At 36.6% G+C, this 23320-nt stretch overlaps 1 protein-coding gene across 1 annotated transcript in view; it reads left to right on the top strand.

The window, feature by feature from the left end:
- The window catches only part of ITIH2 (inter-alpha-trypsin inhibitor heavy chain 2), a 57988-nt gene extending 35305 nt beyond the window's left edge, over positions 1 to 22683 (top strand). The window contains exons 14-21 of the mRNA XM_036758898.1: positions 73 to 212; positions 2797 to 2969; positions 5224 to 5361; positions 13509 to 13622; positions 19146 to 19344; positions 19618 to 19790; positions 21080 to 21191; positions 22125 to 22683. Coding sequence (XP_036614793.1) covers positions 73 to 212; positions 2797 to 2969; positions 5224 to 5361; positions 13509 to 13622; positions 19146 to 19344; positions 19618 to 19790; positions 21080 to 21191; positions 22125 to 22284 — 1209 coding nt within the window. The 3' untranslated portion in view covers positions 22285 to 22683. The remainder of the gene's footprint in view (positions 1 to 72; positions 213 to 2796; positions 2970 to 5223; positions 5362 to 13508; positions 13623 to 19145; positions 19345 to 19617; positions 19791 to 21079; positions 21192 to 22124) is intronic.
- The last annotated feature ends 637 nt before the right edge of the window (positions 22684 to 23320 follow it).

Raw genomic sequence — 23320 nt, 5'->3', positions numbered from 1 at the left:
TTGTAGACACAGAAATGCCAACTGATGGATCTACTTCTTGGACTTATTTCAATTGACCTTTTTCTCTTCCAGGCCAATGCACAGTTGGTCATGGACACTCTCGCAGAAATGGAGGACTTGGATGCCTTCTTGTCAAAAGACAAGCATGCAGACCCTGATTTCACCAGGAAATTATGGGCTTACCTAACGATAAACCAACTTCTGGCTGAAAGGTAAGCAGGAAAGAGCATCTCCTAAAGGAGTAACTGTTTTCTTAGGGTATTTTCTTGATGTGCAACTCAGAAATTTTCAGTAATTCCCAAGGAGAAGAAGGTACACAGGAGAACTGCAAATTGACATAACATAGTCTGGATTAGAATTTCCCCCAGCACCTAACACAGTATATGGCATACAATAAGAGTCTAATAAATGTTTGTGGATGGTTGAAGCTTCATCCTAAACTACTAATTAGTTGTATTCATTCTTGAATACTAACACTTATAAAGCACTTTATAGTTTACTAAATACATTCCTTAAAACACTCTGTGAGGTAGGAAGTATAAATTTCATTGTTTGCATTTTACAAATGACTAAACTAAGGCTTAGTGAGGTCGAGGGTTCTATGTCAAACAGAAGAGTCAAAGTAGAGATTTGAACCCAAATCATCAGATTTTATGCCCAGGACTTTCTCTACTATAAGAGACTAAAGACATTACTGCACTGACAAGTTTAGTATTCTAATATCAGAAGATTATAAATCAAGATTGGCGGAATATCTAGTATTCACCTAGTCAGCCACCCAGGCCTCATTTTGGGCTATACTTATACTTTCCAATCCATACGTATGTCAAGATTCTCAAGGGAAATCATGAGGGAAAAAAAAGTAAGAGTAAAAAAGAGTAAAAGTAATATTTGTATCAATTCTTTATTTTGATGTTCAAACTTCATCAGAAATTGCTGCGAAGAGATTTCCCTTCTAGTTCTAACAACATTTATTCTGCTCATGCAAAAACCTTTCAATTTTATATAATCTAACTATCCATTTTATTGTTTATGATTGTCTCTATCCTTTATTTAGGCAAGAATTCTCTCCCTAACCATAGCTGTGGAAGGCATCACCATTCTTTCTCCTCTAATTTTTATGTCCTTTTATATTTACGTTATATATCCATTTGCAATTGATTATGGCATGCTGTGTAATTTTTTTAACAAAATCTAATTTCTTCCAGACTGTTTTCCTGTTTTTCTAGCAGTTTTTGTCAAAAATGGAATCATTTACTTTATCAAGCATTATGCTGCTACGTTAGCTTCTGTCTTGTTTCTCTAACCTGTTCCTTCAATCAACTTTTCTGTTTTGTTTTGTTTTTTAAACTCTAAAGCACTTAGTATAGTGCCTGGCACATAGTATGCAGTATATAAACATTAGCTATTTTTATTATTACAAATAGTTTGTATAGTTTAAGATCTGATCATGATTATCTTCATTCTTACTTTTTTTTCTCATGATTTCTCTTGAGAATCTTGACCTTTTGCTCCTCCAGATGAATTTTGGTATTACCTAGTTCTACAAAGTAACCTCATGGCAGTTGGATTGTTAGGGCATTCAATCTACAAATTTACAATTTACATGTTTGTTTCTAAATATTGTCATTATCAATAATCAAAGTGAAAAGTGAAAGTGGAGCTAGTACACAGGAAATAACTCAGGCAAATTAGGAGTATGGTTGTTTCTTGACTGAAGCACTGTAGAGTGACTATGATGGACATAAGGTTATGAACCAAAGGATTTAGTCTCCTTTATGAAATCAAGGTGAAGAATATTCATCCCCTTTTGTAAAGGCAAAATGAGCTAACTCAAGATTAATAAATAACTCACCCTGCAAATTGCCAAAGATGATACAAAATATGGATAGTCAATGTTGGAGAAGTTGTGGAATAATAGGCACACTAATACATTGTTGTGGAGGTGTAAAATGGTACAACCATTTGAAAAGCAATTTGTGTTTATGCAAATAAATAACTAAAATGTCTATACCCTTTGAACCAGAGATTCCATTAATGAGCTTATACTCCAAGGAAGCTACTGATAACAAGAAAATCCCCATACACAGCAAAATATTTATTGCAGCACTTTTTGTGATAGCAAAGAATTGGAAACAAAGTAGATGCCCATTGATTAGGGAATAACGAAACAAATTATATTACAGAAATGTAATGAAATAATACTGTCCTATAAGAAATTATGCATGTGATGAATATAGAGAAGCATGAAAAAATCTGCCTGAACTAATGCAAATTGAAGAAAGCAAAGCCAAGAAAACAATATATAAAATAGCTACAATAATTGTAAATGACAAGGATCACCAAACACCAAAAAATAAAAATAAAAAATGAATATAACAAAATTATAAACAACAAGCAAGACTCAAAGAAATATTAGAAGTCATCCCCAATCCACCCCTTTGTGGGTGCAGGAAGTCCACAGTTGTTACACATTGTACATCTTTTGGGGTTTTTTCAAAGTATTGTTCAGTTGTGCTTATTTTTTTCTTCTTTTAAAAAAATACTATTTGTCATATGGGATGACTATCTGGGAGAGAGAAGAGGAAGGATAACTATGATGATATCTAAAAAAAGAAGACATCAATTAAAACTTATTTTTAAAAAATTTTTAACCATGACAGCAATCAACTGAGCATTTCCCCATAAACATAGTAGCCAACTTGGGTCCATATTTGGATCCCCCAAAACAAGTCTCTAATTCAGTCTGCAATGTTTGGTGATGGTTTCTTCGGTTCTCCCCCTGCCCCAATATAGGAGTCTGGCTATGACAAACCTTGACAAAAAGAGAATAACAAGAACCATCCTACAGATGTCTTTGGACCACCATGTTGTAAGTCCACTTACTGCCATGCTGATTGAAAGTGCTGATGGGAATGAGAGGATGCTGGCAGACTCTCCGATGGACCAACGAAGACCTTGCTGTCAGGGTCAGTGTTACCTTTTAGTCCAAAGGCAGAAACCATCCCTTTCAACCTGGATCGAAGGCTAGGCCACCCTGTGTCGCTTCAAGGCCCAGCCCTACTGTTGCAATTTTTGGCCTATGTCAGTGGGTACTCTAGTGGTTCAATGTGGTACACTTTGGAATAGTCACTCTATTGGTACCTTTTACTTCCCTTTCTTAGTGACTGACATCTGTGAAACACATTTGAGAAACATCTCCACATATCACAGTAAATGCTGTCTATGTTTTCAGCCTTGTTAATGCTAGATGGCCAGTTAACACTAGTAGTTTGATATTCAAGAAGAGATCTTGTGATCTCAGTCAATTGGTCAGTCAATACATACTTATTAAGTATCTATTATGTGCCAGGCATTGTTTTAAGTACTGGGGATACAAAGAAAGTCAGAAGACAGTCTCTCCTCTTAAGGATTCATAGTCTAATGAGGGAGACAACCTGCAAACAAATATGTACACATAAAATATATACAGGAAAAATCTGAAATAATCAACAGAGAAAATTCACTAAAACTAAGGGAGACTGAAAATGCTTTCTGTAGAAGATAGGATTTTTTCTGGGACTTGAAGGAAGCCAGGAGGAGGAAGAAGAGAATTCCTAGTATGTGGGAGAGACAGTGAAAATGCCTGGAGTCAGAAGAGAGTTTGTTGTTCCAGGAACAATAAAGAGGTGAGAGTCACTTGATAGAAAGGTATGTCAAGGTTGGAAAGATAAGGTGTAAGAAGACTATACTTTTGCCACCACTTTCTTCAAAGTAATTTTTCTCATTTCCTTAATGACCAAATGATTTGAGAGTGATCAAGCCCTTGGAAAAGAGGAAAATGATTTGTATCAGAAAGCCAATTTTATATTTTAAAATGGAAACATCTCTCTCCAGCAGGGCAACTGATTTGAAAAATCAAATCCAAATGAGAAGATTGCTAGATTTTTGATATGGGATCAGACTTGGGAAAATTCGTACAGAGCTAGAAATGACCAACTGGCTGAGATGAGCCCTCTTCCTCATTTGTTATTGAGACACTTCCCTTTTGTGCTTAGGGTGGCTAATAATATCTTTTATCAATACCTCCTAGCTTCTGTTCCTGATTAATTTAGTTAAATTAATTAATTAGATTGATATATTAAATCAATCATAGAATGGGGAATCTTCTTTTACCACAACTATGAAGCATAAGATCCAAGACCCCCCAAAGGCTACAAATTTGTCCCGATTTCAGTTCCACTGCAAATATAGGGCTGCCTAGCACTAAACAATCAGTTGGAAGCAAATATGTTGCATTTTTCTTTACCATGTACCTCTGTCTTCTGTGCTAATGAATTCTCTTCAGTTGTCTCACATGTACAGTGGAAAGGAATTACATTGAGTTTGCCTCCCCACTTTTACACAGAGCTTTTCATAGCAGTGGTGCTTCGTGAGGGGGAATAATCACTGGTTTTTCAAGAATACAAAGATCACAGTGGATAGAGCACCAGGTCTGGAGTCAGAAAGACCCAAGTTCAAATATGGCCTTAGACATTCACTAGCTGTGTGATCTTGGGCAAGTCACTCAACCCTATTTGCCTTGGTTTCCTCATCTGTAAAATGAGCTAGAGAAGGAAATAGCAAACTACTTTAGTATCTTTGCCAAGAAAATCTCAAATAGGGTCATAAAGTGTTGGACCCAACTGAAATGACTAAAACAGCAACAATAGGGATCACCCTTATATCATGGCTTCTCTGTTGCCAAGAGCTAAAAGGTATCTAGTTGAGTTTCTAGTTCTTAGCATCGTGCCAACTCCTAATAGCAACAGCTGCTAGAAGAACCCATGCATCATCCTAGGAAGGTGATATATATAGTTAAGTATGTACAGCTGGATAAACGGATTTAACTTTTGCTGAGCTACATCTTTTTTTTGAATTTTAGAAATCATAGTATCTTAAAGCTACAAGGGACCTTAGAGATCATTTGGTCTAACAACTTCATATTATAAGTAAATAACTACATCTGATAATAATCTTCCAACAATGATGATAACTTTAAAAATACTATAATAGCTGGCACGAATGGACATGATTGAAAAGGGGAAGGAATATAGGGCAAAAGTGAAAGGAGAGGGTCTACAGCTAAGGGGTACTGTAAATTGAACAGGCCAAATTTTTAATATTATTTATTATAAATAATTACAATAGTGTGAGTTTGGAGTGTGTTCCTTGTTAACTAGAATCCATTTTCTATCTACACAGGTACCTTATTATCGAATGGCAAGAAGGCTGCTCAAAGTTCAATTCCATCTTGGGCCAAACCGGCACCAACAACGGGTCCAATGAGTATGAAACAAGCTCAAGTGCTTGTAGCAACTCCTCCTCCTCATGTAATGAGAGGTAAAAAGATCTTTGACTTCTTCACTTCACTTCCCAGATCTCATTTCAAGTGCAATTTTATAGAGCTTTTATATTTCTCAAGCCAAGATCCATATTCAGAGAACTGGAGAATTTTTCAAATTCAGCATGACTGCTTCCTAGAAAAAAAAGAGATAAATCCTGCCCTAACTATATGAGAATGTGGTGATCTTTTTGAAGCAGAAATTGCTACACTTAGCTTAAAGATCAAGGGGTAATAGGTTTTCTCACCTGAAGATAATTCAACTTCAAGAGATTTCAGTATACATTTATTAAGTATCTACTATGTGCAGATGAGTATGATAGGCAGTAGGGGCTATATAAAAATTAAATAAATCAAAGTCTTATTGAATCTCTCAGGAAACTGACAATCTAAAAGGGAGATATGACACATACACAAACAACTATCATACAAAATAATATTTAATTACATAGGAGAAGTATTAACACAGCTCCCAGGGTTATGGGGCAGCTAGGTGGTGCAGTGAGTAGAGCACCGGCCCCTGGAGTCAGGAGGACCTGAGTTCAAATCCGGCTTCAGACACTTGATACACTTACTAGCTGTGTGACCTTGGGCAAGTCCCTTAACCCCAATAGCCCTGCCTTCCCCCCTGCAGAAAGCAAAAACAAACAAACAAACAACAAAAAAAAAGGCTCCCAAGTAGGAAAGATCATTGCAAATTGAAGGATCAAAGAAGGCTTCATAGAATATAGAGCATTTGAATTGAGTCTTAAATAATGGACAAGATTTCAAGAGAACTAGATGGGGGTGGGAGGGTGGGAAACATTCTAGACACTAGGAGAAACATGTGAGTAAAAGGGGAAGAGGAATAAGCATTTATATAGTACCTACTATGTGTCAAACACTATACTAAGCTCATTACAAATATTATATCATTTAATACAACAACCCCGTGAGGTAGGTGCTAATATTATCCCTATTTTACAGTTGAGCATAACGAGCCAGACAAAGATGAAGTGATTTTCTCAGGGTCACACCGTTAGTAAGTATCTGAGGCTAGACTTGAACTCAGGTCTTCCTGATTCAAGGCCCAGTGCTCTATCCACTGAACCACCCAGCGAAAGCATGGAAATAAGAAAGCATGCACTGTATGTAGGAGACAGAGAAATCCACATTAGCTGGGATATTATTATTTTAATATATATTATGTCATATATTATATAATTTTATAGATAATATATCATAAATATATAATTTTACATAGAATATTAGTGTTTAACAATATAATTATCTTAATAATATTAGCTAACATTTTGAAAGCACTTACTATGCACCAGACACTATACTAAGCACATTACAAATATTATCTCATTTGATCTTGTAGGTATTATTATTATCCCCATTTTACAGATTAGGAAACTGAGGCAAACAGAGGTTAATGACTTGCCCAGAGTCCATGCAACTAGGAAGTATCTAAGACAAGATGTGAACTCTGGTCTTCCTGACTCTAGGCCTGGTGCTCTGTCCACTAGCTGCCTAGGCCATGGAGAAAAGAAGTAAAAAGGCAGTTTCAGAATACAAAAGGTTTACATGCTAGTCTAAGAACTCTGAACTTTCTTTAGGGACATATGGAGTCATTAAAGGATTTAAAAAAGAAGAGTAATAGGATTAGATCTGCACATAAAGAAAACACGAATTCTGGTGCCTTTTTTAGCATCATACACTTTAATAATAACTCCAAAGTTCTATCTAGTTTCTTCGAGATTTTGCGCTTACTCATGAACTTTCAATTAGATGAATTCTGAGGAAGTGTGTTACAGTAAAAGCTAAGACTATAGCTGGATGAAGCAAACACAGAACAATTATTTTTTAAGACTATAGACAGGTGAGATGCATGTGGAAATGCCAGAGTATCACAAAAATCACAGGGCTGGAAAGGAGCTCAGAGATGATATCAACAAGATTGCCCTCTGTAAGATTCCTAACAAGTGGTCCTCTAGCCCAGGGAGCATTCAAGACAATCTACTGGAGTTTGGGGGAAAAAATGTGAGAACTTCTGTTCAGTTACTTTTATAGAAAAAATAAGAAAGAAATTAAGCTTTCCTAATTAATATGTAGATGGACTAAATGCCCTGCCTCATCCATATGTTGGATGGTCACAGGCCTCAGGAGGTGCCCTTAGAGAAGAGTGCGCATTCCATATCGAGGAAGGCTTGACAGTAGTGACCGTATTGTTTGTTCACTTTTAGTATATTGTGACATATTACAACTTATATGTGCCCAGTTCAGTTGTTTTGCAGATTGTATTATTTAGTTTTAACTAAATTAATCCTCACAAAATACACAAATGGTTTAAAAAGATTTCTGCAAAAGAATCATAGATGAATGAATGAAAAGCATTTATTAAGCACTTACTATTTGCCAAGGATTGTGCTAAGTGCTGGCATGAAGACAACATTAATAATCTGAGTCTAGAAGAATAAGAAACTGGTAGAACTGACACTTTCCTATTTCTAGCACAGTTCTATTTCTAGTTTTTCTCCAGCCACGTAAAGAGGTAAAAACAATAACAATGTAAGTACATGGCCAAAAATTTCAAAACCATCTAGAAGGTTATTTGAAATATGGATTCACATTGACTATCATCAAGGATGAATCTTGCCCTAAGTGTATATTATACTTTGAGATATTAGTCAATAGGAGTATGAAGCCACCATGATTAGCAAGACATTCAAAAACTTTTTTATGCAAAAACAATGTATTACCTATATAAACCTTCACATCTACACATTTTTAAATTTTGTAAACAGAATTTTCTAACCAGTTTGAAAATCTTTCAAATGAAGTTTTAGTAAGTTTTGAATCTATTTGTTAAAAATATGAAAATGCAACCTCTTCCAATTAGTTTCCAAGAACTCCTGATTAATATCAAGGAATCCAAATTGCATATTTACTAGCCAGAATTTGATAAAAAACCTTTTAATGTTGGTGAGTAGGACTGAAAAAAGTAAGGATCATAGTTTAATAAATGTAGCCTATAACGCACCTCTTCCATTTGGATTTACATATCTTGGTGAGGAATCTTCAGCTATGACAGCCTTTAAAGCCAAGTACTGAAATGCACTGAATGTAGAATCAAACTTTTGAATCTATTACCAAGTATTAAGCCAATATTTTCAAAATAATAATAATACACATTTGTGGAAGAATGTGCCCCAGGTTTATATAGGGGATGTTTTATATTTAATGTTTTTATTGTACCATCCTGGTTTTTACCTTTGCCAAGACATTAGCTATATCTAGTGACATCACTAATGGGGAAGTATACTGGTGGAAAGTTGTTGAGTATTAGGATTAATATTGCAATCCTACAGGTTCTAGAACCCTAGAATCCAAAGTAGCAGCTACCATCTGTGGACCCAAACTGGGAGTGTGAATATAAGTTAGGAGAGTGACACAGAGGGAGTACCACCCTGGATTCTTCTAACATGGTGCAGTAGGTAGAGCACCCTGCTTGGAGTCAGGAAGACCTGAATTCAAATGTGATCTCAGAAACAATATGATCCTGGGCAAGTCACTTAACCTCTGTTTGCCTCAGTTTCCTCATCTGTATAATGAGGATAGTAATAGCACCTACCTCTCAGAGTTCTTGTGAGAATTAAATGAGAAAGTAACTGGAAAGTGCTTAGCACGGAGCCTGGCACACACTAAGCACTATAAAAATGTTAGCTTTTATTTTTTTTTTATAAATGCAATTTATTTATTTAACATATTTGGTTTTCAGCATTGATTTTCACAACAGTTTGAATTACAAATTTTCTCCCCATTTCTGCCCTCCCCCCCCCACTCCAAGATGGCGTATATTCTGGTTGCCCTGTTCCACAGTCAGCCCTCCCCTCTATCACCCCCCTCCCCTCTCATCCCCTTTTCCCTTCCTTTCTTGTAGGGCAAGATAAATTTCTATGCCCCATTGCCTGTGTATCTTATTTTTTAGTTGCATACAAAAACTTTTTTTGTTTTTGAACATCTGATTTTAAAACTTTGAGTTCCAAATTCCCTTCCCTCTTCCCTTCCCACCCACCCTCCCTAAGAAGTTGAGCAATTCAACCTAGGCCACACATGTATTATTATGTATAACCCTTCCACAATACTCATGTTGTGAAAGGCTAACTACATTTTGCTCCTTCCCAACCCATCCCGCTTTATTGAATTTTCTCCCTTGACCCTGTCCCCTTTCCAAAGTGTTTGTTTTGATTACCCCCACCCCCATCTGCCCTCCACTCCATCATCCCCCCGCCTTTTATTTTTTTTTTTATCTTCCTCCCTCTTCTTTCCTGTGGGGTAAGATACCCAACTGAGTATGTATGGTATTCCCCCTCAGGCCAAATCTGATGAGAGCAAGGTTCACTCATTCCCCCCTCACCTGCCCTCTCCCCTCCTCCCATAGAACTGCTTCCTCTTGCCACTTTTATGCGAGATAATCCACCCCATTCTATCTCTCCCTATCTCCCTCTCTCAGTATGTTACTCTCTTAATTTCATTTTATTTCTTTTAGCTATCTTCCCTTCATCCTCAACTCACCCTGTGTCTGCTCTCTCTCTTTTACATATATATATACACATACATACACATACATACATATACACGTAGATACATACATACATACACATTCACTTATATATATACATAAACATATATATATATATGCATATATATATATGCATATTCCCTTCAACTACCCTAATACTGAGGTCTCATGAATCATACTCATCATCTTTCCATGTAGGAATGTAAACAAAACAGTTCAACTTTAGTAAGTCCCTTGCAATTTCCGTTTCTTGATTACCTTTTCATGCTTCTCTTGATTCTTGTGTTTGAAAGTCAAATTTTCTATTCAGTTCTGGTCTTTTCACTGAGAAAGCTTGAAAGTCCTCTATTTTATTGAAAGCCCATATTTTGCCTTGGAACATGATACTCAGTTTTGCTGGGTAGGTGATTCTAGGTTTTAATCCTAGCTCCATTGACCTCCGGAATATCGCATTCCAAGCCCTTCGATCTCTTAATGTAGAAGCTGCCAGATCTTGGGTTATTCTGATTGGGCTTCCACAATACTCAAATTGTTTCTTTCTGGCTGCTTGCAGTATTTTCTCCTTGATCTGGGAGCTCTGGAATTTGGCAACAATATTCCTAGGAGATTTCTTTTTGGGATCTATTTGCGGAGGCAATCAATGGATTCTTTCAATTTCTATTTTGCCCTGTGGCTCTAGAATATCAGGGCAGTTCTCCTTGATAATTTCCTGAAAGATGGTATCTAGGCTCTTTTTTTGATCATGGCTTTCAGGTAGTCCAATAATTTTTAAATTATCTCTCCTGGATCTATTTTCCAGGTCAGTGGTTTTTCCAAGGAGATATTTCACATTGTCTTCCATTTTTTCATTCCTCTGGTTCTGTTTTATAATATCCTGATTTCTCATAAAGTCACTAGCTTCCACTTGCTCCAATCTAATTTTTAAAGTAGTATTTTCTTCAGTGGTCTTTTGGACCTCCTTTTCCATTTGGCTAATTCTGCCTTTCAAGGAATTCTTCTCCTCATTGGCTTTTTGGAGCTCTTTTGCCATTTGAGTTAGTCTATTTTTTAAGGTGTTGTTTTCTTCAGTGTATTTTTCAGTATTTTTTTTGGGTCTCCTTTAGCAAGTCATTGACTTGTTTTTCATGGTTTTCTCGCATCCTTCTTATTTCTCTTCCCAATTTTTCCTCTACTTCTCTAACTTGCTTTTCCAAATCCTTTTTGAGTTCTTCTATGGTCTGGGGCCAGTTCATGTTTTTCTTGGAGGCTTTGGTTGTAGGCTCTATGACTTTGTTGTCTTCTTTAGGCTGTATGTTTTGGTCTTCTTTGTCACCAAAGAAAGAATCCAAAGTCTGAGACTGAATCTGGGCGCGTTTTCGCTGCCTGGCCATATTCCCAACCAACTAACTTGACCCTTGAGTTTTTCAGTGGGGTATGACTGCTTGTAGATTACAGAGTTCTATGTTCTACGTTTGGGGGGGAGGTGCCAGCTCTGTCAGAGCCGCACTCCTCCTTCCCCAAGGACCCCCAGTCCAGACTGGGCTCAGATCTTCGGCAGGCTGTGCACCCCTGCTGTGATCCGCCACTTAATTCCTCCCACCAGGTGGGCCTGGAGCCGGAAGTAACAACAGCTGTAGCTGCCCCACCTCCGCTGCCCCCGGGGCTGGAAGCCGAACCGCGAACTCCTTCCACTCCCGCAGCTTTTCCCACTAACCTTCTCCGCAGTCTTTGGTGTTTGTGGGTCGAGCGGTCTGGTAACTGCCGCAGCTCACATATTCAGGGCGCTGGGGCCCCCTCCGCCCGGCTTCTGGTCTGGATCGTCCACGCTGCTCAGGCTGGGCTCTGCTCCACTCCGTTCCCAGCTCCCAGCTCCCAGCTCCCAGCTCCGTGTGGAATAGAGCTCACCCAGAGACCATCCGGGCTGTCCTGGGCTGGAGCCCTGCTTCCCTCTGCTGTTCTGTGGGTTCTGCCGTTCTAGAATTGGTTCAGAGCCATTTTTATAGGTTTTTGGAGGGACTCGGGTACGGAGCTCACTCTAGTCCGTGCTTACCAGCCGCCATCTTGGCTCCGCCTCATGTTAGCTTTTATTATTGTTGCTGTTGTTATAAGTTCTTTATCAAGAAATTTGTGATTTCCATAGACATGGACTTTATAGCCAGAGGTTTCTCAGTTCTCTCTTGCTAACACTCTCCCCAGTCTGTTCTGTTTCAGCTAAAACAAAGAAGAAATTGACTAAAGGAAAAAAATGCATTATCTCCTTTTCCCACTCTTTTATCTACGTAACAGCACAAGAGAAATTATAGCCACCAGCAGTGGTTCTCCATTGCCTATAAAATAAAATCCAAATTTCTTATCCTGGTATTCAAGGCCCTAACTAACCAAAACCCAGTTTTTCTCCTTTCCAACTACTTCTACTCTTGAGTATCCTCTTCTAACTAACCACGGATGATTAACCATCTCTTTAATATTTTTTTAAATATATTTTGTCCTTTTTCACTTCTGTACCACTACTTTTGCAAAACTATCCTCCTTTTCTTCTCCTCCTATACAAATCCAACTCATACTTTGAGCTCAAATTCAAAGCTAAACTATTTTTTTGGAGCCTTCTCAGAAGACAATGATTCTGGGTTTTTTTCCAAGTTGACTCCATTAGCATAGATAATATCTGTATCGTTTATTTGGCAATCAGTTATAAATGGTACTATCTTCTGATATTTTGCATGCTATTGTGTTGAATTGACAGTTATCTCTTGTATCATTAATTTTTTGTGCATGTTTATATCTTATGTCTCTAATTATATTGTGTGCTGCTTGAAGGCAAGAAATATCTTATACTCCTAAATAGTATCTGTTGATTGAATTAGAGCTGTGGGAATAATAAATTCTCTTTAGAAGAGTTTATAAAGAGGAACAGGTGGCAAAAATGGAAACCTTGAGAAATGTCCATAGTTGAGAAGAGGGAGTTATGGGAAGAAATGGAGATAGAGAAGAATTAGGCAAAGCAGTATAGGTGTAAAACCAATGCGGTGCCACAGGCGAATAAAAAAAAGTGCTATCAAGGTAATTGACTTCTCTTTGTTCTTGTACATACTTTAAATTGCAACTGAGGTTATAATATCTTATTTAGTGATATGGGTTTCTACTTATTTTGATACTTCTATATTTATTCACTATCTAGTACTTAAGTATTTTGGTATAGTTACTCCTTTCACCAAAACAAACTACAACCACTATATGACATAGTAGATAGACTTTGGCTGCAAACTTTACCACTTTTAAACAACCTGGAGATGAGCCTCCCCAAATTCCATACACTGTTCCATGGATAACAGGAATATAATCTATTACTAAGTCTATACTCAAAATCTTTCCACTTCTGTAAAGAAGTCACCGGAAATTGAATAACCAGTTTCCTACATACTGAGGTGCAGCATTAGAGGACTTTAGCAGTAATAGACAAATATTTAACTTTTTTTAATTCTTTAAATACTGACTTGTTTATAAAGCATAAGTGAAACTATTGGCGAAGCAGATACTAAATACCATTTTAGCTTTGCTCCTTTCCTATTTGCATTTTTACTTTCTATGTTTATTTTTCAGTCGAAAATGACCCACATTTCATCATTTACCTACCAAAGAGTCAAAAGAACATTTGTTTCAATATTGATTCAGAACCTGGTAAAATCCTTAACTTGGTTTCTGATCCAGGGACAGGTAAGTGACAAATAAATTAAATTTAAGCCAGCCAAACTAAATGCTGCATTTCTTATGTGTCATTGTCACTACTCAATAATAATTTTCCTTATGCCACCATTATAGTAACTTCATATTTCCCTAATTCATAGAATTTTTGGGAAACTATGATATTATTTTGCATATATTTTGCATCAATTTATTACATATTGTCTCCTTCAATAGAACATAAGCTTCCTGAGGGCAAGGACTGTATCATTCCTTAAATTTATATGTATAGAACCTAATATAGTATCTGGCATATAATAGTTCCTTAATTAATTCACGCTGATTGATTAATTGAGGGTAATGCCTTGCCTTTGTATACAGTGCTTCATAGTTTTCAAATCATTTTTACATGCATCGTTTCATTTGAAATGAAATGACCCTGTATGACAAGCTAGACAGGTATATTTTTTTCCTTTCTTAGAAGCTTAGAGAAGCTGTTATATGTTCAAGGTCATATGGTTAGTAGTAAGAATCATAACTAGAATTCAAATTCCCAGTTCTTTCAACTACATTCCTAAAGATTTTGAACTTTTAGAAAGAAAAATATTCTGAGAACAGTGTAATCAGTTCCATTATCTTTAATCATTGCTGGAAAAACTTTTTGTCATTATCAAACATCAGTTATGGGTAATATGTTTTAGAGATTTATCCTTTTTCTATATGTAATTGTATTTGTGGAGCTAATCAAAGTGGATATTGCTTCCATCAGTGCAAATCACAACACAAGTGTGCCTTCTCATCCTGGACAATTCTTATACATGACTTCCCAAAGGATACCAGGGCAACACTTGAGTTGTCCATCTGCTGTCCTCCCTCTCTCATGATATGAGCTACCCATCATTTCTTCCAATCTCACATTTCTCGAATGGCACCAACATGTCGAAATCTACTTACATCCACCATGAGTCACTCCCTTGAACTTTGAGTCACCTTTAACTTTGATCTTTTAGACTTTGACATGTTCCAAGATTCATAGCCATATAGCATCACTAGAATTGTTGTGTCAAAATGATGGGCAGCTAGTTGGTGCAGTGGACAGAGTTCAGGATTCAGGAAGACATCTCCCTTAGTTTAAATCTGGCCTATGACAATAGCTGTGTGACCTTGGGCAAGTCACTTAACCTTGTTTGCCTTGGTTTCCTCATCTATAAAATGAGCTGGAGAAGAAAATGGCAAACTACTGCAATATCTTTACGAAGAAAACCCCAAATGAGGTCATGAAGGGCTGGACATGACTGAAAATAACTGAACAAAAATAGGTTTTTGAGCATTCTGTGACTGTTAAAGGCACTGTCCAATTTCCCAAATCAATCTAGCTTACTCTGTTCTTCCTATTGAATTCTGAGCTTAATTTATTATTCCCCTGCCGTGCCTGAGACAGATATAGGTACTGGTGTACTTATTCAAAAGATGTCCCATTTAATTGTATGTTCTTGTCTGGACAATAAGCATTTTTCATCCATCTGGTTTTTCCTATCAGTTATTCATTTGACCTCTCATGAGTAATCATGTATCTCAACAAAGAGACTTTATAATGTTCTGCAGCTTGATGTAATCCCCACAATATCACCCACAAACAGGGACTTGAGCACTTAGGGACTTGGGCACAATTGACATCATTAGTATTAGATCTACCATGTTAAATCATTAGTGTTAGACCTGTTAAATCTATCAAGGAGTCTTATCTGATCTTAACATACAGAAGAGACTCCTTGTTGGGGGAGAGCCTTTCAGACTCCATTTTTGTTCTATAAAGTCAAATGCTTTTCCATAATCGCCCAACACATTTGGGATTTCGTATTCTTCGAAACTTTCAGTCACTTGTATGACTGCAAAGATAAAATCTGCTGTAGAAAATTGTTTACAAAAGCCAAACTGTTGGTTTCTTTCCCATTTTTTTTTTCATTAAAGAAACCTCTATACGTGAGTAGATCATTCCCATTAGAATTTTATGAGGATGGGGCAGGTAGGTGGCGCAGTGAGTAGAGCATGAGCCCTGGAGTCTGGAGAACCTGAGTTCAAATCCAGCCTCAGACACTTGACGCGCTTACTATCTGTGTGACCTTGGGCAAGTCACTTAACCCCAATTGCCCTGCCCTCCCCCCCCTCCAAAGAAAAGTTTTATGAGTATGAAAAAGGGAGATACATGAATCAACAATTAGTGATGTCCTGTCGTTTACCTTTTGAGGGAATAAAAATATCATCTGATAAAAATATTGTCTCCATTCTTTTGATAACTGCATACACATTTGTAGATGATGATGATAATAATAGCTAATATTTATACAGTGCTTACTTTGTGCCAGACACTTTACAATTATTACCTTGCTTGACCCTCACAACCACCCTGGGAGGTAGATGTTATTATGCCCATTTTACAGATAAGGAAACTGAAACAGAGGTTAAATGACTTTCCCAGGATCACACAGCTAGCAAGTGTCTGAGGATTTGAACTCAGGTCTTCCTGACAGTTCCAACACTATCTACTGCACCACCTAGCTGCCTTTAAGGCTGTCAGGATTGTGCCGCATACAGCACAGACTTCTTTAGTGTATATTTGTCCTGGTCCATCCATTCTTCCTGATTTCATCTTTTTAAAAAGTAACATTTTAACTTCATATAGCTCATTAAAGATTGAGATACTAGCTTCTGTTACTGATGATGAAAATATATTCTTAAAAAAACACTGACAATTTTGCCTATGTTTGTTGTTCCTCTCTTTTTCATTCATGGATATTTGGAATAATTTGACTCAGTTGGGTCTCATGAATGTGACAGTGTTACTGTAGGGTTATTTCAAATTTACATTCATCTTATCTGTGATTTGGAACATAATTTCATATGACCTCTGTGATATTTCTTATTTTTGTCAAATGGATATGTGCCTTATTACTAATAATTATTATTATATATTAACAATATATAATTTTTGATAATAATAACAAACTTTTATATAGCACCTGTATAGGTCTGTGAAACATTTAGACTATAATTTCATATTATCAATATGACTTTTCTTATTCAGGTCAAATATGCATATTTATTTATTAATTATCAATAACAACAATTAACATTTATATAACACTTGAAGACTTGTGAAGCACTTTACATATATTCTCACATTTAATCCTCACTGAGGCTGGGAGAGATTAAGTGACTTGCTCAGGGTCTCACAGCTAGGATATGCAGGATTCAAACTCATTTCCTTGACTCTAAGTCCTACATTCTATCCACTGTATCATTTAGGTCCTGATCTGAACCTAATTTCTGCCACTGTGTTACAGTTCTTGTCAAATGAGAATACTTTCCCCTAGTCATTTATGTTCTTGCATTCATCAAAATTTATCAAATACTTGGCTACTGTTTTCAGTGGCTTCTGATTCTTGCTTACCTGTTTCACTGAGCTAAATTTCTATCTTTTAACCAGAACCAAAGAATTTTGATGATTACTACTTCATAATATAGTTTGAGGTCCAATGAAGCTATGTTCCCCTTCATTCTTGCCTTTCTTTGCATTTTTCCCTTGAGATTCTAAATCTTTTCATTTTATTTTTGTCTAGTTCTATAGAGAAATTCCTTGGGAGTTTGAGTGGTATAGTACTAAATCTGTATAATTATTTTAATGATATTTGCACAGGCCAATCATGAATATGGAATGTCTCTCCAGTTATTTGTCTTCCCTTTATTTCTAAAAGAATATATTGTAGTTATTTATAGAAGTCCTCCTAATATATTGGCAGGCTTCTCCCTGATGTTTTATGCATTTTGTAGTCATTTTGAATGGAATTTCTCTTATTACTTCCTCCTGGTTTTGATTGGCACTATATAGAAATGCTAATTATTTTGTGGATTTATTTTGTATCCTGCTTCACCAAAGCTATTAATCATTTAATTAGTTTAGCATTTTTTTTCATTGATTCTCTGGGGTTTTCTAAGTAAAACCATCATGTTATCTGTAAATAAGGATAATTTTGTATCCTCATTGCCAATGTTTATATCCTTAATTTCAAACTCTTTTCTTATTGCTATAGTTAGTATTTCTAGAACCATGTAAAATAATAGCGGTGAGAAGGAGTATCCTTCCTTTACCCCAGTTTATACAACAAAGCTTCCAATGTTTCTCCATTTCAAATAACATTAGCAATGCTTTCACAAATATATAATTGTACACATATAATTTTATATATAACTATTCTGCATCATTATATATGCATACACATGCATATATACATGTGAACTTCAAATTTTATTAAATTTTATCATTTTATTTATTATTTTTATTTATTAATTAAATTTTATTAATTATTATTAAAGTTTATTAATTTTATTTATTATAAGGTTGTTAAAATTTATTAATTATTATTTAACTGAACTATACTTTTTCCTCTGGAATTACTTGTTTTGAGATTGTCAATATTGATATTCTCAACATTCTCAGTTCTTCCAATAATACATTGATTTGTTAGTCATTGGATAAATCTCACATCTAGGCCATTAATAGTTAATATTTATAGAGATTGTAAAACATGATGTGATTCTTAGCACTCCCTGGACCCTTGTTGACCATTTCCCTATCATCATTGTGTAAGTGGAAAGTGGCTATATAATTGAGAGCAGTTTTTAAATATTTCTTTGTTTCATGGGTTGCTTTGGTAAAAGAATTCAGCACCTACTTCTCATCCTACAGATATTGAGCCTCTCTTTACTTAACTGAGCTGGTTCTTAAACAGTTTACCCAACCTGTTGCTGACACCATGCTTGAAGACCTTTCCACTACGGTAGAATTTACCAGACCTTGTGTTCCCAGCTGGATTACCTCTGCACCATTAGAAAGCACTGGAAAAGGATTTTATGAGAGGAGACATTACTTATAAAGGATATTAAATGTTCCAGTGTTCTTTTAATATAGAAGAAAAAATTCCCCATAATAGCAATTTTTAATCAGCTTTATCCAGACTTCATCTCCTAATCAGTTGCCTCTGAAGAAATCTCTGCCCTGAAGTCCTGCTCTTCTGAATGGGGACTCCTTCACCTGGAACACCAGTTCATGAAGAGCCCCAAACAATCTCCCTCTATTCCCTCTACTTGACTCACTCTCTAGATTTCTCCACTGCCTTGCCGGCTCATCAGCCAACCTGGAGCAACCTCTGCTCTCCTACCTGATGACTTCCTCAATCAGACCACTGTTACATGGGGGACCCCACCCATGCTCACTTCACTGCTACTCAGTGGCTCTCTAGGGTCCTCTATCTTCTCTGCTCCTCCCCAGCAGATACCTCCCACCCCACACAGTTTCCAGCTCCCATTTCTTTAGGTCTTGCCCTCTCCTAGTGGAATGTTAACTCCTCAAGGACGAGGACTCTCGTTTGCTTGTATTCGTATTCTCACCACTTAGCACAGTGTCAGGTGTATACCAAATAATAGATGTTCTTTCTTGCTATCAAATGTTTACAGAAAAGAAGAAAAATAAAGGAATCATTACTTTTCTTTTTATAGGAGTATTGGTAAATGGACAGCTCATTGGAGCCAAGAGGCCTAAGAATAAAAAACTAAGTACCTATTTTGGAAAACTGGCATTTTATTTCCAAAGTCAAGACATGAAAATTGAAATTAGTACAGAGATGATCACCCTGAAAAATGGTCTCCATACTACCGTTTTGTCATGGTTGGACACAGCTCACATTGTTCATAAGAAGTAAGTACCAGTGTATCACATCTTTTCCACTTATGTTTTACCTTTGAAATAATTTAGTCACCCACATATTGATATGCCATTGACCTAAAAATGAGATAAAAAGACCTAAATAATTGTTACATTAACAATGTCTTGCAAATGGTTTTTTAACAGAAAAACTATGAGGAGCAGTGATGAGAAGTGCACATAGCTATTGTTAGGGTTGAGTGGAGCTGTTCTCTAGGTCTGCCCAGAAATAAAATTAATCTTACTTTGGCTTTTCTCCTGTGTTAGGTTGCTTATCTCAGTGAAAAAAGAGAAAACTGTGAACATCACCCTAGATGGAGATATGTCTTTCTCAGTATTACTTCACCGTGTTTGGAAGAAACATCCCATTAATGTCGATTTCTTGGGTATTTATATCCCTCCTACAAACAAGTTTTCGCTGAATGCCCATGGACTAATAGGTAAGCACTTGTCTGAAAATGGTAGCTACCACCAAGTCTCTAGGTATTATTAGGACTTTAGATGGCTTTCTTCTCTAAGCCAGAAGCTGCCTTTGGAGAAACGCAATGACTAATTATTGAGTATAATAGAGATCATGAAGATTAAGGATGGAAGTTGCAAAGAGGTAAACGTAGGCTGGATGAAAGGGAGAAAACTTGCTGACAATCAGAACTTACCAAAAAGAGAACTGATTGCCTTGGGAAGCAGTGGGCTCCCCCACACCCACTCCATTCAAGCAAATGCTATAGCTTTTGTTGAATATATCATAGAGACTATTCTTGTTCAGTTATGCCTTTCACTAAATAGACTCTTAAGTCCCTTCTATCCCTGAGATTCTGTGATTCTAGGAAGAACCTGGCAATTTAGAGGAGAATGAATGAGAGCCATAGCCAGGGATACTTCAAAGGTCAAGCAAAGTTTCCTCAGAGACAAGATTTCATAATCACAAAACAGAACAGTTTAAAGAGGCATAGTATCCAGGAAAGTCTCACTGTCCAGCCCATATCTGGTTGTTCAGTCGGTTCAGTTGTGTCTGGCTCTTCGTGACTCTATTTGGGGTTTTCTTGGCAAAGATACTGCAGTGGTTTGGCATTTCCTTCTCCAGCTCATTTTGCAGATGAAGAAACTGAGGCAAACAGGGTGAAGAGACTTACCTCAGGGCCACATAGCTAGTAAGTGTCTGAGGCTAGATTTGAACTCAGATATTGCTGACTCCACAGAGGGAGCTCTGTCTAGCAACCTAGCTGCTCTTTTAACAACTAGATAATGTTAACTAGTTTACAAAGGCAGTAAGGCTATGTTAGAACAATGGGTTTGGTAATGAGTTTGACTGTTTCCCTTTAGCCTTTCAATGATCCTTTACATCTAAGGATCTCATGTCCTAAAGAAAACTCTTCCCTGTCTCTCAGGCAACAGAAGCCTGTATTTTGCAGGCTCTCCTCCCCTTCCTTTTAAGTACACATCAATGCTTTACTCTTTGTTTGTAACTTAACACAAAACTATTTCGTGCTCAGATCTCTCTCTCGTGAGATGAGCACAGGATGGAAGGGAGCAGGCCTGTAGCTCTCTGATAAAAAATACCTATCACCCCCTTCCCCTTACTCCTTTCATGGCCAAGAGGTCATTTCCCACCCTAAAAACTTGGGAAGTAATGCTGCAAACTCACAAGACTCACACACAGCAATCTCAGTTGATGAAACACAAACAAGGATTAGCTAAATACAAAAGACTTTGACATTTGTTTCTTTAGGTCAGTTCATGCATGAGCCAAAAGTACATATCTTCAACGAGAGACCTGGTCAACACCCTGGGAAGCCAGAAGCTAATATGGAGGTGAAAGGCCACAAGCTAACTGTCACCAGGTAGGCCTTTGGATTGAACTGCTTGGGCAAGAAAAGGCCCTAATAGGATTGAATTTCCACTACAAAATGAAGTAGAGGCATTGAAAAGGTATCAAACCTTTCTTGCCTCAAAATGACCAAATCTCACTAGAAAAGAAATAAATATAGAACTTATAATTTGTGTAGTATGAGCACCACTGACAGCTCACCTTTAAACACAAAAGATGACTAGATATATTGGTGTATTACAAAATGCCAAGAACAGTTAGCAAATTATTCAATTACCCTTTACCCTTTACCCACAGAGTAAAACCTAGTCTATATCTTACCTTCTATCTCCATCAGGGTTTTTTCTATATTAAAGTACTGAGCTGTGACCTGTATAGGCTGTGAAATTCAACATATTTATCAGATGCAAACAAATTGTTTCATTAAGCCTGAAGAATAGCAATGATCAAGAAATAACTTTTAAGATAAAGAATGATGTCCATATTTATCTTCCTTGCAAACAAAGGATCATTCCTGAATTCATCAGTGGCTTTGAGTTGGCAGCTCTTATAGACCCACTTACAAGAGAACAAAGAAATAAAACAAATGCAAAGCCTCAGGTTTATTCTTCTTAAAATTAATGAAGAGCTGGTCTATAATCCCTTGGAATCTGATTTCTCTTTTTGTTCATTTAATCTTCTGCCTTTACTGGAAAGGTCCACATCCAAGTGTCTCTGTGTACGATAAATGAACAAACCAGTTGGGCACTTAAGTAGATGTTGCTTTTTTGTTGCCCTTTCACCTCCCCCCTTCTCCCACCCCTCACTTCCACCCCACATGCCCCATGCTGCTAGGGTGAGCACAGTAGGACTAGCATCAAGAATGGCAGAAGTATGTCTCTATGAGAACCACTGGATGCTCTATGAGCATCCCTGACCTAACTGCAGTTAATGTTTATCTTTACAGGGGTTTGCAGAAAGACTACAGAACGGATATGGTGCTGGGAACAGATGTTCCCTGCTGGTTTGTGCACAACAGTGGGAAAGGTTTCCTTGATGGACATTATAAGGATTACCTTGTCCCTCAGCTGTATAGCTTCCTCAAAGTACCTTTTAAAAACGTCTAGATAAAAGTTGAAATTATTATGTAAAGAGGTAAAATTTCCTCCCACCCCTTATTTTGTCATTTGTTTTTTGAATTTTGGAATATTAAAAATAGCCAAACCTGTCACTAACGATGTAGGAACTAGCAGAAGTTGGAGAAAAAGAATCATCTTTCAAGTAAGTTTCAGGGTTTTAAAGTAAAAAACCAGCCATCAAAATATTTGAAATATAAGTTCTTTCTTTGTATTGGTCTCCTTTTTTTTGCAACATCATTTTTACACAAGATAAAGAACAATACTGTTAATGTGTCTTAAAAGTATTGTTGGATGTTGGTTTTTTTTAATAAATTGAATTACCAAGTTGTAATCAAAATAAGGTCTAATTAAACTGATTATTTCAAGAAATACAATTTTTTAAAACTCCATTATAGTCCTGTCTTGAGTTACTAATATTTTATTGAAAGAAAATAAAAATACATTAGTTATAACTAAATTTTCCATCATTTATTAATTTCCAAACAAAATTCTTCTCCATGGCAAATATATTTCCAAAACAAACATACTTGACCACATTTTTCTTTGTTAATGTTTTATTATATACATATATGTGTATGTATGTATATAAAGAATAGATGCCACCTGCATTTGTAAAGGGAATTTCCTCTTGGAAAGTTCCCTACACCAATGTAATCATAGGGCTGATGAAAAAAAATTTCACATGTGTGTATTCATAGGTATATATAAGGGAGGAAAGATTTGGTCTCCTCCTTGTTGATATAGCCACAGAAAACAAACAATAGATGATACAGATAATGAGGTGTTAATGAGGTGTTCAAATCCAATGATTCCTTTATGAAGTATGAATGGAGTTCCCTGATACAGTTAAAGGGAGCAACCTCCTTGAGCAAGCAAAAACTGGACACTGCTTTGAAAGGTTTTATTTTTTCTATTAAATTGTATTTTTTTCAAATTATCAAAGATTTTTTTTCTTCCTCCCATCTATCCTCCCTCAGTCTCCCAAGAAAAAAGAAAACAAGAAAAACAAAGCCCTTGTAACAAA

This window comes from Trichosurus vulpecula, chromosome 5 (genome assembly GCF_011100635.1).
Source record: "Trichosurus vulpecula isolate mTriVul1 chromosome 5, mTriVul1.pri, whole genome shotgun sequence".
NCBI lineage: Eukaryota > Metazoa > Chordata > Mammalia > Diprotodontia > Phalangeridae > Trichosurus > Trichosurus vulpecula.
This window is presented reverse-complemented; position numbering and strand designations above follow the sequence as displayed.